The 16,344-nt window shown below is 39.8% G+C and overlaps 1 protein-coding gene across 5 annotated transcripts in view; it reads right to left on the bottom strand.

Moving 5' to 3' along the window:
• Positions 1 to 16,298, bottom strand: part of IBTK (inhibitor of Bruton tyrosine kinase) — a 53,989-nt gene extending 37,691 nt beyond the window's left edge. For 3 of the 5 annotated variants that reach the window (XR_014944187.1, XM_015859009.3, XM_085541949.1), the window contains exons 1-6: positions 16,122 to 16,298; positions 8,375 to 9,046; positions 5,154 to 5,250; positions 3,804 to 3,928; positions 2,270 to 2,380; positions 1,202 to 1,372 (exon numbers count right to left, since the gene is read on the bottom strand). Coding sequence is in view for 4 of the 5 variants with exons in the window: in XM_015859009.3 (XP_015714495.2) it covers positions 1,202 to 1,372; positions 2,270 to 2,380; positions 3,804 to 3,928; positions 5,154 to 5,250; positions 8,375 to 8,698 (828 nt within the window). In the remaining variant the exon portion in view is untranslated. The remainder of the gene's footprint in view (positions 1 to 1,201; positions 1,373 to 2,269; positions 2,381 to 3,803; positions 3,929 to 5,153; positions 5,251 to 8,374; positions 9,047 to 16,121) is intronic. The other 2 variants (XM_015859007.3, XM_085541948.1) reach the window with 1 other exon arrangement.
• Between the last annotated feature and the right edge of the window lie 46 nt (positions 16,299 to 16,344).

Raw genomic sequence — 16,344 nt, 5'->3', positions numbered from 1 at the left:
CAAATCCAAAGTACATCTTAATATTAAGCAGCAAAGAGTGAATTTCACACGTACAAACTTCTGACAACATTTAACTTCTAAAGTCAATAAGAGTACAGTATTGGTATCAATCCATGTACAGTCTATTAAATAGGGATTATTTCAGAAGTTTGTCAAGTGGGACACTTGTGCATTTATGACCAAAAAAAAGAAAGCTTTTTTGGTCGTCTTTTTATTGTTATTTTGCACTATTTAATCAAAACTAGGATCAAATCCTTAGACGGTCTTCAATCGTAAGATGCAAGGATTGCAAAGCACCTGTGTAATACATGCAAAGAAGACTAGAGTGCTGCAAAGGTGTCATTTAAAGTGTTTCAGTTGGTACGCCCTAATGCTCTAGACACCCTGTAGAACAATATGCAACTAATTTCGGACTTCATATTTAACTTAATCTTGACCATCAAGAACTATCCGGAAAAATCAAAAGAAATACTGTGGATATACAGTTATCATGAAGGGCATCCTACTGTTCCTCTAAAAACTATCCTACTGCACTTTGGCAAATGAGTTTTTCCTACTTTAATAACACTGATAATACAATTTCATTTTTTGGGTTTTTGTTTGTTCTTTTTTACTCCAGATGGAATTTGTTTTCAATGGTAGAACAGTTCTTATTGCCTTTTTAAAAACATTCAGAACAAATTATCAATTGAACATAGAAAAAAACCTCAAGTTGCTGATGCCGACACCCTCTCCTGAAGGCTCGCTAGTTCTTGTTAATTATTTCTTAGCCCTGTTTCTATTCTTTCCAAAGCATCACAACTCCTAAATCATTAGCACTTCCAGCAAAGGATACAACCATCATACTCTTAGATCCAGCATCCAGTGATCCAAAACGTGCCAAGGTCATTAGTCTCAAGTAATACATATCTATTATTATTATTACATCATTTCAGTTACAGAACAGTTAGGAAAAAAAAAAAAAGTTCTTGGAAACTGCAGCTTGTATCATACTTATTGCTACAATCTTTTGTATAGTCCAGGATACAAATAAGAATTTAAGATTGAGATGTACAGTAGCACAGAGTCAAGATTTTATCTGAATTCAGCTTTCATTTCAACGTCAAAAGAATTTCACGTTTCACTTTCTGATAATAATAATAATAATAATAATAATGAAAACAACAAACACAGCCAAGCTTTTGGTTGGCGTTATTCTTACCTGTCTAGGAACACTGCAATTAGCAGGAGGAGGAAGAATACCTAATTGATGGAAAGTATTTAGGCCAAACGTGTAAACACATCCATCTTCTGTTAAAACAACAGTATGATCTTTAGCTGCTGCTATCTGGGAGCAATGGTGGCTACTCAAGCCTTCCACAAGTCTTGGAACCTAAATAAGCACAGAAGTGTTATATTTACCAAAGGCCATATGTATAACAGAAATTCATAACAAAACATTGAAACTACAGATGAAAATGTACATGAACATACAACATATTCATGAACAAATTTACCGTATCCAATCCAATTAGACATTAAAAACACATCCTCTGCTGTCAGTGCAGGCCTGCTCTAAAACCAGTGTGGAAACTGTATCTTGAAGACAACTACACAACTATTAACTTTTACCATTTTTGTTTTTCTTTTAAAATCATAATAGTTTCTCCCATCCATCCAAATACAGGATAATCTAAAGAAAGTTACAGAGAATAAGGAAGGAGTTCTGTATCTTTGACTCTTTATGCTCTCTAATGGGAATTCTCCTTTATATGAATATCATCCCCATTTCAAAACATGAGCTTCCATACCCTATGCAAGAAAAATTGTGTTCTTCTAAAAAAGTGCTTAAAAGTGAGCTTTGGTCTTCATAACAGCATTCAGAACACAGTATCAAGTTCTACCAGATACTCAGTACTAAGAATATTTAACAAAACTGAATACTGTACTGTAAACTTAGTGCACGCTACCAAGAACAGAAGGTAAGATATTTAAGTCTGAACTGTACGGCCATTGTATTTGTCTCTTCAAATTTCATTTTCATATATTCTAACAACGTTCTATTCAAATGAACTCACTCAACAGCTGTGCAAGTCTAACACAAAATAATCCTTCTGTCACCTTTCATGATGTTATTTAGCAAGGAAAAAGGAGGTTGTCTATTTAAACAGCAAAGCGACTGAATAAGTTTTAAGAGTACACTCACAAGAACTCTAATTCAGTTTTCAGACTTTCTGTTTGATATAAAGGAAAAAAAAGCTAGGCTACACAAAAAATAGCATTAAGTTACCAGGCATGTTTGCTCATCACCATGTCCCAGGCGCCCTCCTTGTCCATGTCCACATGTATAAATTTGACCTTTGTGGGAAAGGAACACTGAGTGGAATTTGCAGAGTACCACCTGAAAGAATTAGGGTGGGAAGAGAATAGAGGACAATTTTATTTTCTTGGATAACCTAAGAACGCCTACCCAAACCACCTAGCGAACAATTTCAGCTTTAATAATGATAACTTATTACAATACATGAACATGAAACTATATGCAATGCTGCAACACAGAAACCTTCATCCCAAGGTGTAAGTAACCTAAGCAAAGAAGAATGCAAATGATCAGCATTGTTACTACGAGCAACTTTTTAGACTGTTTTTATGATCAGCCAACAGGAGGATTCTTTTGTTTTCACTATAACTGCTACTAAGAATTTCATAAGAAAAAGAAGAATTCAACTGAAAGTGAGATGCACCTGAACCAGTGCATCTTGCTGACCTTTGCTTACATAGCAAAGCTACAGCTCTCTCCATACAGACACAGTGACTAAGCTGGTCAATGTACAGAGACCCCAGAATAGATTAAATTATGGCAGGCCAGTTCAGAAAGGAATCTCTCTGATTTTCAGTAGTGTACAGGTACAAGATAACTGGATTTAGGCATGCTTCTAGTTATTTCACTTCTTCACCAGCATGGTGAACCTCTTTGAAAGCTAAACTCTAAATGAGGCAAAAGATACAATTCATCTGATCATGAGAATATGAGTAAGATACCAGTATAAGAGCAGATGTATTACCAAATCAAATCAGAAGTAGCACAAAACACTTGCTTTAAATTTAATATGTACATTAACCTACTTCAATAGTTTTGTTTATTGAAGTATGTTCAAGTAATGGCCTCATAGGCTAACAAAGACTGTTTTAAGGGTAAAAATCCTGCCTCAGAGTTGCTGAAGGAAACTGTAACACAGCTGGTTAGCACTAATTGCTAGATCAAGTTTTTATTGTAAGCTTTGAATTACTCTAAAACTGAAGTCACATGAAGTTAAAAGGAACAATCTACCATTTATAGGAGGTGTGCTCTAACAGCACACATGCTACTTTCAATACAAGAATTTGAAACCAACATGTCACAAAAATTCACTGTCCCACTTCTGTTCACTGTGGGAGTAGAACAAGAGGTTAGAAACTCAAAATAGAGGAACGCCAAGTTTCTGAACTCTTTAATTATCTTCTAGCTATTGAAACAATATTAATTATCAATAGTGATCAAAAAACATTCTCTCCACTGTAATAGAATTATGGTTTCATTGGGTGTGACTGGGAGGTAAAGCAGCAAGAAAATAATACAGAAGACCTTGTCTAATATTCCTCAGCTGTTCTGGAAACAGCTTGCTTAGAAATTACCAGAAAGAAAAAATAAAAATATACAAATCAAACCCAACAATTTTTCCTTGTTAATTTGCAAAACTTGATTACATTACTGATTGTTGTTTCCTTCCACAAATCCTTCCACATTTACTGAGAAAGGTGCCTATGTAATACTCCCAAAATACCTGTTTGATATACACGCTGTTACGAGGAAAGAGGTCCACCAGTTCAGGATGATGTTTACTCTGTTGACCTCCATGACCCAATGTAAAATTTATATTGTTTCCCCACGTGTAGACTTCTGTGAGATCTGTAATGAAAACATTAGTCTCTCTGCAGCTTGTAAATACAGCAGTTTCATACACACCAACTTTGAGAACTCTTACAATTTCTATTAAAAATTTGAAGGGGAAAGATGATTTTTCACCTTGAACTGAAGCTGAAAAACGTATGTTCTAATGAAAAGGTATCATCTTAGAGGTTGTTTTAAGACAACTATGTGTACAAGATAAGCCACGTTATTCACATTTACGTTCCCTTTTTGTAAGATGCAAATGTTTCACAACAGAGTTACTACAGTTCTTAGAAGAACACTGCTACTACTTTAAGGATACATGGTTTTAGTTCTCAATTTACTGAAAAGTCATTCCCCCAAAAAGGTTATACCCTTCTGCATGTACATTTGAGCATTTGATCCAACTATTATAAGGCTTAAGAGAGTTTACCATATTAAAATGTAAAATTAATACATGAAATTCAAGATTGGCGTGATCAAAACCACTTAAATTGACTGAAAACAAGATGAAAAGAATATATTTCACTGTGCAACTCTAGAGACAAGAAGACAGGTACAAAAAGCATAAAACAGCATTAAAAAAGTTGGAAAAACTGTTTCTGTCAAAGAAAACATTGTGTACTCAGTTATTTATGCTTTTTTTTTCCCTTGTGTGCTCACTTCCCATTAGGAAATGTTGTATTTAGAGTGACTGTAGCCAACTTATATCAAGTTATTTTACCTTAAAAGTATAGATTGAAGAATACACTCCCCACTTTTCACAGAAGACACAAAAGTAATGTAAACCACTCTACTGAATTCAAAGACATTTGTCTTTGGTAACTTGACAATGACATTTGGAAGCCATCCAGTTCAAGTCCTCCTTCTCAAGCATGATCACTCAGAGCTTGCTGCCTGAGATCATGTCCTTTTCAGGTTTCAAACAACTGCAAGGACAGACTCTGCGAAATCTCTGGGCGACCTATTAAATCCCTTGCTTTTGTTTGATGTCTTTTTATTAGTTATTCTTTCCTTCAAACCACTAAGCCAGTCATTATTTGTTCATTTTTGTCACGTACACAAATCCTGTGTCTACTGCTAACAAACATTCTGCACCTGCTGTTTTATGGACAATACTGACCCAATATCCTAAGAAATATGATAGTCCATACCCTTCTAATTAGAAACAGAAAACACTGTCTACACTGTGACATTAAGACATTGAAATACTTCTCCTTGTAAAATACAATTTATTTCCTACCAGTTTTCTTGAATACCACATGGACTGGTCTGTCTTTCATCACGAGATCCAAAGCTGACAAGCCTTCTTTATCCTGAATGTACAGACTAACACCATGCTGAAAAAGAAAGAGAGAAGGGGAAAAAATAAAAATAACTCTTCTGCTTTGAAAAAGCCACGTAATCGTTTAAGAAGCTACGTATAACTATAACTGATCTTTAAAACTGATGAAAAAAAATCTTCCGAATCTTTCTAGTCAGTTGGGAATAGATCTGGGGGGGGGGGGAAATGTCACATTAATCGTGTGGTTTTGTTCAACTATATACGTTTCATGTTAATTCATTACCTGGGATTTTACCATACTGGTTGAGTAATAAGATGTGATTGGATAAACACAGAAGAAACTCATTTCAAGGTAAAAGACTGTCATCTAGGAAAGGTGAGTATTAATTTAAAAAAAAATGCATTTATCAGCTTTGAAGAATACATTTTCTTTTATTACCCAATTAATAAAAGTTTTGACAAGCTAGAGGCAGGGGATTAAAAATAAAAAGCCACCTACTATGGCTTTGAAAACAAGCAGGGAACAGTAGATCACAGATGCTGAGAAAAAAGACAAGAGGGTACAAATAGCCAGACAAAATACTAGTGAGGAAGTTTCAATAGCAACAAGCATTAATAGGTTATAATTTCCCTCTTTTCATAAACCTCCAGGGACAGTGACTCCACCACCTCCCTGGGTAGATTGTTCCAATACCTCACCACTCCTGAGAAGAAATTTTTTCCTAACATCCCACCTGAATCTTGCCCAGTGCAATCAAATGCCATTACCTCTTGTCCTAGCACTAGTTACACAACAGAGGAGACACACAGATCCCCCCCACCTTGTCACAGCCTCCCTTGCAGTGAGTGATAAGGTATCCTCTGAGCCTCCTCTTCTCTGAAGAGATCCCTCTGAAAAGCCATCCTATACCTAGGCAGACTGATACTTCTCAACTAGGTGTTATCTACAAATTTACTGGGAGCGCACTCAATGCCCTCATACAGGTCACCAATAAGGATAATGAACAGGACAGTGCCCAGTATCAACACCACTTGTGACCAGTCACCAGCTGGATTTAACTCCATTCTCCACCACTCTCTGGGCCTGGCCACCCAGCCAGTTTTTTACTCAGCAAGAACTGTACCTGTCCAAGCTACAGCCAGACAGCTTCGCAAAATACTACAGGAGACAGAGTCAAAGGCCTTACTAAAGTCTACATAGACTACATTCACAGTCTTTCCTTCATCCATTAGACGGATCATCTGCTCACAGAAGGAAATCAAGTTGATCAAGCAGGACTTGCCTCTCATGAATCCACACTGGCTGAGCCTGATTTCCTGGCTGTCCTTGCACACACCATAAAATCACAGTCAAAACTATCTGTTCCATGACATTCCTCAGTCATGACAGACCCGTAGCTCCCTAAGTCTTCCTTTTGACCCTTCTTGTTGACTGTAGATATTTTATATACATACACATATATATATATATGTATATATATGTGTGTATGTATATAAATATATATATGTGTGTGTATGTATAATAAATATATATGTATATATATATATATATATTTATATACATATACATAACAAGACGGGTTATCAGTGGTATCCAGTGACAGGTATAGCTGCAATGGGTACAAATTTAAACACAGGAAGTTCCATTTAAACATATAAACACTTTAACTGAACTGGTGTTAAAACATTGAAGTACAGATGTGCAGACTAGCCAATTGCTCCAAGGTCCCTTTCTAGCTCAGCTATTTCATAACTATGATCTATAACACATGCTTTTAAGAACACATGCTTTTAATAACACTGCATAGCAGAGCGAGAGTTAGGAAACTAGAAGGTAGAGCACTCTCCATGACTCATTTTTCTTCTAAGAGGAATACCAACAGAGCCACCTATCATAACAACCTCACATAGTCATGCAACTGATAAAAAAACACATTTGGGAAAAACACTAACAGCCTCCTGTAAGCAAATATCAAAGCCACAGAGACACATACACACACTAGAGGATTCAATACCTTCTCAACCATCACATATACAGCTTCCAGTTTTATACAGAACAGAACCACCTACAATTCTCATAAAAACATTTACTTTTGGAAAGCTTAAAGAAAACCTCCTCACTATGCAGGAGTACAACACATGAAATGCATATTTATCAGTTATCACACTTCCAATAATTAAGAACTACTGGATCCACATCTACTTTGTTCAAACTGCTTCTTGAAAGCAGAGAGTTTAATGCTTACAAATTGCTAGTCACCGCAATGTTAGAAAGCTGAACTCAAAATGCAAAAGACTTTGCCTTAAAGTTTGCTTTAAGTCATCCTGAACCACAAATATTTGGCTAAAAGGAGCCTGAACATCTCAATCAAATGCAGATCTTCCTGTTGCTCTACTCTGCACTGGAGGAACAGAAGAAGGAGGAAGTAAAAATGAAAAACAACTTGCTAAGAGGAGGGGAAGAAGCAGCAATATAACAAGGAAGGAACAAAGGGAACCAAGTGGAAGCCCTGGTTAAAATATAAATGAAATGAGAATAAGTGAACTGGGTCTGTATAGCCTTAAGAAAAGAAGGCTGAGAGGGGATTTGATCCAGGTTTATAAATTCCTGAGGTGTGGGGGCCATAGTGGTGAGGCTGGTCTCTTTTCAGTAGTGAGCGGGGACAGGACTAGGAGTAATGGGATGAAAGTGCAGCATAGGAAGTTCCACATGAATGTGCGCAAGAACTTCTTTATGGTGAGGGTGACAGAGCACTGGAACAGGCTGCCCAGGGAGGTGGTGGAGTCTCCTTCTCTGGAGATATTCAAGACCCACCTGGATACCTACCTGTGTGACATGGTGTAGGGAGCCTGCTTTGGCAGGGGGGTTGGACTCAATGATCTCTGCAGGTCCCTTCCAACCCCTACAATTCTGTGATTCTGTGAAACCAGTCTTTCAGGGAAGTCCACAACTGACTGGGGACTCTTACTCAGAGCTTATTTCTTAGTGGGCAAAGACAGATATATTTTAGGAATACAAAGACAAATTTCAAGTATATCAGTGCACTATGATCTAAATACAGTGCTAAGATAACCTTCAAGAGGCTTTCAGTCATGTTTTAAAACCACTCACTTTCGAGTGACTGAGACCACTCAAAAACTCACAAATTCCAAGAAAAACTGCAGTTGCAAATACTCACCTTCAGTAGCGACAGAACACAGTCGATGTATCCATAAAATATACTTCTGTGCAAAGCTGTCCATCCAGACTCTTTGTCTTTTGCCAAGAGATCCACTCCTTTGGTCTCAGCCAACCAGTCCAGCACACCTTTCTTGCCACAGGATGAAGCAAGATGTAGAACATTTCTACCAAAGGCATCCTTTATAGTTGCAGCGTTGTAGCAGTAAGAAGAAATAAAGGCTTTGATCTGACCTTCACTTCCTCTGGTTACTACAGAAATAACATCCAAAGCATGCTGTAGAGATCGACACTTAGAAGTGCAGTCTGGCAGGAGAGAATTCATCTTCACTTCGGAAGCTGCTCCTCTCCTTAAGGGGAACAACCATTAAGAATATCAAGGCACTCCAATTCGGTATGCAACACAGTGCCTTCAAAAAATTTGTAATTCCAAAGATGTAAATCCAGTTTTATTGAGCTGCCATCAGAAATCTTTGTAATGTTATATTTGGCACTTGATCCAAATAAATACTTAAAAATATATATTTTAAATAGTCTTATTTCACCATCATATATAACAAATATTGTTGTCCATAGAAAATTCTGAAGTGAACTGACTACCTTATGTGTGGAGAGGGGGATTCCCCCTCCACACTCCTTTATTCTTCTAAAACTCCATAATTGCAAGGGAGACCTGAAAAAAGAACAAAACAGAACAGATTAGTCAATAAAAAAAAACTTTTCCCTCATCAACTGCACAAAGTTAAATGCATATCATACTAGAGCTTACAAGTGCAGGCGTAAAGTAGCATGGGTTAACTGACTTGTCTAATGCCATTTGAGCTTACTGTCAGGCATTTAGCCAGTCTAAAAAGCCATGAATCCCCTCCCCACCCCAGCCTTGGAAGGTAACTCCTCCCCTTCTTTGAGGCTACATGATGAACCAGGAAAAAAAACAGGTAAACTAAAAAACAACAACAACAACTTCCTTTCCCAGGAAGGAACCACCTCAGGACCCCAACAGTTTATTAGGAAGCAAGGACTGAACAGAAGGAAAAAAAAATAACCAAAACTAAAGAAACTCAAGCAGGTATTGAATACATCTTGGCTCTGTCAATCTTGCCCTGGAGGAGGATAACCACCAGTTTCCCTTTGCCTCTGCAATAAAGGATTAAGCTTAGGGTTCTCTTCCTGGCCCCAGAGCCCACCCTCGCCCTACTAAGTCTCTTCTGCAGAATGAACAGCAAGGTCCCTTCTACCACATCCAGAGCTACTGACATGTGAGAGGAAGGACAGCAAAAGGGGCAAGTAAAAGCAATCTGTACACACAAGAATTCAGATTGCTGGCTGCCCGCAAGATAAAGGTGTAAAGCTCCTGGAACTGGTAGGAAGACATGAAGTTGTGGATTGGATAGGGAGCACATCCATGCATATTTAAATATGTGAACTTTAATGCACAACTATTATGAATGTGCTTAATACACTTCAGCATATCCATCTCTGGCATGTATTTCATGAAGAGTAAACAAGACATGACCGAAGAACTAACAGACTATTAAAAATGTGAACCTATATTAAAGCGTTACTGTAAGCAAATACAAGACAGAATAAAAATCACATATGAAGTCATCTAAAATAGGAAAAGTGAGCTATATACATCACTGACGCACTGCATAGTGCATACTGGTATTCAGTCCTTCATACACAAACCTGTCACACATCAAAAGTATCAAAAAAAGTATCACACACTCAGTATCAAACTGAGTCACAGTATCACAGTCACAGTCTCCTGCGGGTTGGAAGGGACCTTAGAGATCATCGAGTCCAACCCCTGGGATTCGAGCCTCCTGTGTAGCAGAGCGGCACTTCTACCACTTGTGCCACAAGGGGGATTCAAACCCGGGTCAAGTATTATTAAATGCACAACACTAATCCAAAGATATTAATTTAAACATCTCATGACAAGCCTCTGACAGTTATTGTTCCACCTCATTCAGAAAAGATTAAATACTTGGAATGCAAATCTACAGATCACAATTGCTCATTATGATACTTTCAAATCAATTTCAAAGATTAGGGAAAAAATAGTTTTCATTCACTATAATTGAGTCCCTCATCCCTGTCCATGAGTAACACTTAGAAATAGCTCAGAGTCAAACGTGGCCACAACCATTTAGCTCACATTTGCCATAGTGAGTTTAAGCTCACCCTGTTTTCCAACCAGCATATCAACCTCTGCAATAACACAAAGTTTAACCCATACCTGTATGGACTTCTCCTTCCACCTTCTTTAAAACCTTATACTACGAAGTAAGCCGACATCACGGGCTTGAAAAGAAGTTTTAGTTTCAAGCACATGGCCTGACGCTGCCCCGAGGAATCAAAGTATGACAGGTAACTGTTATTAGCAGCCCAGATTGCCAGGGCATCAAACTCTTCTAGATGGTAACTATTCTAAAATATATTGAGGTATCTATAGGAAAAACTATCAGTACTCAGTAGATAAAACCATGCTGTGCAGTAGTATGAGTTTTACTTTATGCCTTGTGAAGAATATCTTTAGGACACTACTATTGGCACTACAAAGAAAGAAAAGTAAAATCAACAAGCAGAGGGAAAAATACGCAGAGAAGTCAAAGAAAACTACTGAATCCCTCAGGTAAACTGATAGGAAGTGGCTCTGCCACTAAAGGCAGCAGTCCTGCCATGCCCCGTGGCATACCATCCATCCCATGGGCTGACACTCATCTGTTTACAACACTGAATTGCATGGGTAAATGATTCAGAAGGAAGAACAAACTTGTACCAAAAAAGAAACCCAACCAAAAAAAGAAACTACACCACAAGAAATGTTACAAGACATGAGCACACAAATAAGAAAAACTGCCTTATTAAAGCACCAGAGCTCTAGAATAAGAATCTAAGAGTCCCTGACTACCACACAGTAATTCCATTATGATGATACTGCAACTATGTGGATTATTTCTTTATAAGTCACTCTAACCCAGCCCTCCTTATACATACAACAACAGATACTACATTAGGACGTTGACATATACACCTCGAGTTTCAAGACAGAAGGCTGCTGTTCAAGTTTACAACTCTCTTCAACAAAGACTGAGACATCAGTAACACAGTCATGTTATTACAACATCTGAAATGAATTAATAATCTTATCTGACTACTTTTACATATGAAGTAGGTCCTGAAGTGATATCTTAAAACTTTAAGACTGTGATGCTCATGTCTGTGTGAAAACCCTGTAAGTGGTGTTAAAAATGCTGACTTGTAGTACAAGATCACAGAATCACACAGAATCACAGAATGACCCAGGTTGGAAGGGACCTCAAGGATCATGTAGTTCCAACCCCCCTGCCTGGCAGGGCCACCAAACATACACCTTTACTAGATCAGGTTGCCCAGGGCCCCGACCAACCTGGTCTTGAACACCTCCAAGGACGGGGCATCCACAACCTCCCTGGGCAGCCTGTTCCAGGGCCTAACCACTCTCCTAATGAAGAACTTCCCCCTAACATCCAACCTAAATCTTCCCTCTTTCAACTTAAAACCATTTCCCCGTGCCCTGCTACTGTCAGCCCTTTCAAAGAGTTTATTCCCCTCCTGGGTGTAAGTTCCCTTCAGGTATTGAAAGGCTGCAATGAGGTCACCCCGCAACCTTCTCCAGGCTGAACAAACCCAACTCCCTCAGCCTGTCCTCATAGGGGAGGTGCTCCAGCCCCCTGATCATCTTCGTCCCAATTGAATCAGCAGCACCCAAAGGAAGCTCAAAATGTGAAGACCATCATATTTTCAAACTTGGTACTCCAGGGGCTAGAATATACGTTGCTTTTGGTTATGTGTTTGCTTTTTATTTGAAGCTATTTCTGTAGACTTCTCATCACTAACTATATTCATGTTATAACATTAGTGTTTCCCTAATGCTATAATTATTGAATGATAAAAAGGTAAATAACATCATCAGCTTTTAGACACTTTTATTATGGAATGGGTTGGAATTACCTGACCTCCTACTGTCTATAAGGTCTCTGGCCAGAGAGGAGCCATCAGACCTTAAGGAATCAGAACTCCTGCAGCTGGAAAAGTAGCAGTCACTTTCTCAGTCGCTGTCTTTCAGAAGCCAGATGTGTCAATGGCACGGCATACACAGCAAAGTTTTTGCCATGCCTTGAACACCAGCAGCCAGCACAGAGAGACCACAAGCTAATGGATAAAGAAAAATGCCAGACTGCCAACTTCCACATCTGTGCAATGCATTACAGTAACTCAATCGATAAACTAGTGACACTGCTTTGAAACCCAGCTCCTGCCTGTCTTGATAGGAACATATTTCTCAATATCTTATTTGATCATTACATTTAGCATAACCTGCCCTCATCCCATTCACTGTTTCAGAAAGGATTTATTTAAGTGGCGTTGATTCCTTTCTAAATTTCAACTACAACCAGGATGTACTCGGTGAAAAAAACCTCCCTAATATTTGGCTCTCCCACAACAAATTAGGAGCTTCTATTTTCCATTTAAAAAAAAAAAAAGAAAAAAAAAGCCCAAACTTTTCTTGTCAACCCTAATGATTTTTTTTCATTATTATTTATTTAAATAGTGTAAATGTTGCAGCTTTAAAGACACAAAATTGATTTACTTTTCCATTTGACAAGGAATTGCTAGAAGCTTACATGAAGATTAGTGATAGGCAACATCATAGAATCATAGAACCACAAGGTTGGAAAGGACCTATAAAATCATCTAGTCCAACCGTCCTCCCTTTACCATACCTACAGAAAACCCCTAAACCATATCTCCTAGCTCCCTATCCAGGTGCTTCTTGAACACTGCCAGGGATGGTGACTCCACCACCTCCCTGGGCAGCCATTCCAGTGTCTGACCACTCCCTGGGAAAAAAAAAAAGTTCCTTCATACGTCCAGCCTAAACCTCATCTGATGCAACTTGTGGCCATTTCCTCTGGTCCTGTTTGCTGCCTGGCAGAAGAGGCCAAGCTCTTCCTCATCACAGCCTCCCCTCAGGAGGTTGTAAAGTGCAATGAGGTCTCCCCTGAGCCTCCTCTTTTCCAGGCTAAGTCATACACTACAATGAGGCAAATCCAGCCTTATAAGGGCACAGCAAGTTCTTAAACATATCCAGGGTGCCTGTGGGGTTTTTTGTTTTCGTTTTTGAACAAGCATGCTGACATTCAACAATGTTGCCCAAGTTGGTCCATTCAGACTCCTTTCACAACATCACAAAGGATATGTAGCCTAACAGCCTGCTAATGCTAAAAATATTTGCCCCCAAACCAAACTTTACAAACAGGCTACTTGACTATTAAGCTAATAAAAATTAAAACTAATATCGCTTTAGTTCCATAAGCCATAGATTTTGTTTACTACTGTTACTGATTCTCCAGGGTTTTCTGTTGACTGAAGTCTTATCTAAGGACAGCTTTGACTAATAAATACTGAAGGAGTTTAGAATCTGACAAAAGACACCAGCAAACTGAAGCTAAATGGTAATATAATAATCATAGCACTGACACTAAACAGTGTAGCCTCAAGGATGTATTGTAAGAAGCCACTGAACACAGATGAACTTCTAGATAAATATCACTAAATACACCTTTCAGCTACAAGCCTTTAAAGAATAATAAGATCATTAATTCCTATTCATGAGATTACATACCCAAAGAGTGTTTAACCTATTCAGTAACCCTCTCCACATTTTATAACCCCTCGAATAATATTATCTGAATATAAATATATTTGATAGAGAAAAATGTGATAGAATCATAGAATCATAGAATTACCCAGGTTGGAAAAGACCATGAAGATCATCAAGTCCAACCGCAGCCTAACCATAGTACCCTAACTCTAACAACCCTCTGCTAAATCATATCCCTCAGCACCACATCCAAACGGCTCTTAAACACAACCAGGGATGGCGATTCAACCACCTCCCCGGGGAGCCTATTCCAGTACCTAACTACCCTTTCTGTAAAGAAGTTCTTCCTAATATCCAACCTAATCTTGCCCTGGTGCAACTTGAGGCCATTTCCCCTCGACCTGTCACTTGTCACTAGTGAGAAGAGACCTGCCCCACTCTCACTGTAAGCACCTTTCAGGTACTGGAAGAGGGCGATAAGGTCTCCCCTCAGCCTCCTCTTCCCCAGACTAAACAGCCCCAGTTTCCTTAGCCTCTCCTCATAGGGCTGATTCTCCAAGCCGATGGAACAGACAAGCAAAAAAAAGGGGGGGGGGGGAATCTAAGTTACATGGTATATTGAGTGATCTGGAACTCTAAAAGCAGCTCTTAACTACTTTGCAGGGGTACTGTATACTTGTTTAAAAGTCATAGAAATTAATAGATCTTCTGTTCTCACTACACAAAGCATCAGATAGAACTGGGCCTCTAGTTCGGATATCAAGTTTTAAGAGAAGCAGAGAAACAGAAGGGAACTGTGAAAAGAGGAACCAGGACTCCAAAGGTTTACGAAACAGCCTGAGTAGAGGCTGAACAAACTGCATCTATTTTATTTCTTAGCTGTATTTTCCACAGACCACATGGAGCCTTCAAACAAGAAGGTTACTGCATCATGAAAAAATCCATCTGTTACCCGATAGCAGGATAAGTAGTCATTCCTTCAGGTTTCAAGAAAGATTATTTATCAGGAAGTACTTTCAAATGACAAGCTGAATGCAAATACCCACAGATATTCTCAAAATTGACTTGACAATGAAGTGCCGCTCTGCTACACAGGAGGCTCGAATCCCAGGGGTTGGACTTGATGATCTCTAAGGTCCCTTCCAACCCGCATGAGACTGTGATACTGTGTGTGATACTGTGATACAAGCAACCCAGCAAGTTTCAAATACAACCTGCCTACAAGTAAAATGACAGACAAAATCCACCTTGAATTATAAAGCCTGCTATGGTCCCACTGCCACGACAGACTCAAGGTGCTTCCTTTACCAGTCTGGGGCCTCTGTGCCACCACCCAGCAGCCCTGTAACAAGTGGTGTTTAGAGGTTCTCATACTCTACAGCTTCCATCTTCAGAGTGATGACAGCAAAATCCTTCCAGGGCTAACACTCTGAATTGAAGGCAAACACAACTGCCAAACAACCACCATTTTAGTAACACTATCAACAAATGAAAACATACGTATGGGAAGTGGTAACAGAGAAGCATAGTGCATGCAGCTATGGACATTTCCACAACGTACTGGGATCCAGCTCTAGATGTGCAGCTTATCTGTCTCACAACAAAAGAGCAACGGAGAGAAAACGCTTCCTAGAATTTCCTATACTTAAAGCTATGTCAGATAAATACATCGAGTCTCCGGAAAAGCAGGGTTAAACAGCAGGGTTAAACAGCACCCATCCGGGTGCCTTCATATTTATTTCTGTAAACCACAAGTTGCGATCAGTCTCCACGCAAACCGAGAGCTCCACCGACCACGTCAGCACAGGGAGGGCCAGGTGCCAAAGATCGGGCACTTGGCCCTAACAGGGCAGCACGGAAATATCCTCTGGAGCTAACGATGGCAGCACCCCGCTGCTGCTGCTGCTCGGAGGCAGAACCGCTGCCGGCACCCAGCACAGTGTGGGCTGGCAGCAGGACTGGGAACCTCCCCATAGGGAAACCATAGGCCGCTACCAGCGCCCAGGGCTCCATAGCACGTTATCCCTTCAGCCGCCGCCCTCCCCCCGGCCCGGCTCCCTGTGTACACATCAGCAGGTCGCGGGCCGCCCCTCACCAGTCGCTAGATGAATGGGCTCGGACGGGCAGGGCGGGACGCGCGCTGGGCACCGCAAGGGCTCATCCTTAGTGACAACAGAACCGGAGCGAGGCCAGGCCGCTACAGATACCGCTGCACCTCCAGCAGCGGCGGCGGCGACGAGCCCGTGCCAGCGGAGCAGGGCACAGGGACACCGCACCCACGAAGAAGCGAACAGCCCATTGGCCTCTGTGACGCCGCA

The sequence above is a fragment of the Coturnix japonica genome, chromosome 3 (assembly GCF_054131305.1).
Source record: "Coturnix japonica strain WE chromosome 3, WE-NBRP24, whole genome shotgun sequence".
Taxonomy (NCBI): domain Eukaryota; kingdom Metazoa; phylum Chordata; class Aves; order Galliformes; family Phasianidae; genus Coturnix; species Coturnix japonica.
This window is presented reverse-complemented; position numbering and strand designations above follow the sequence as displayed.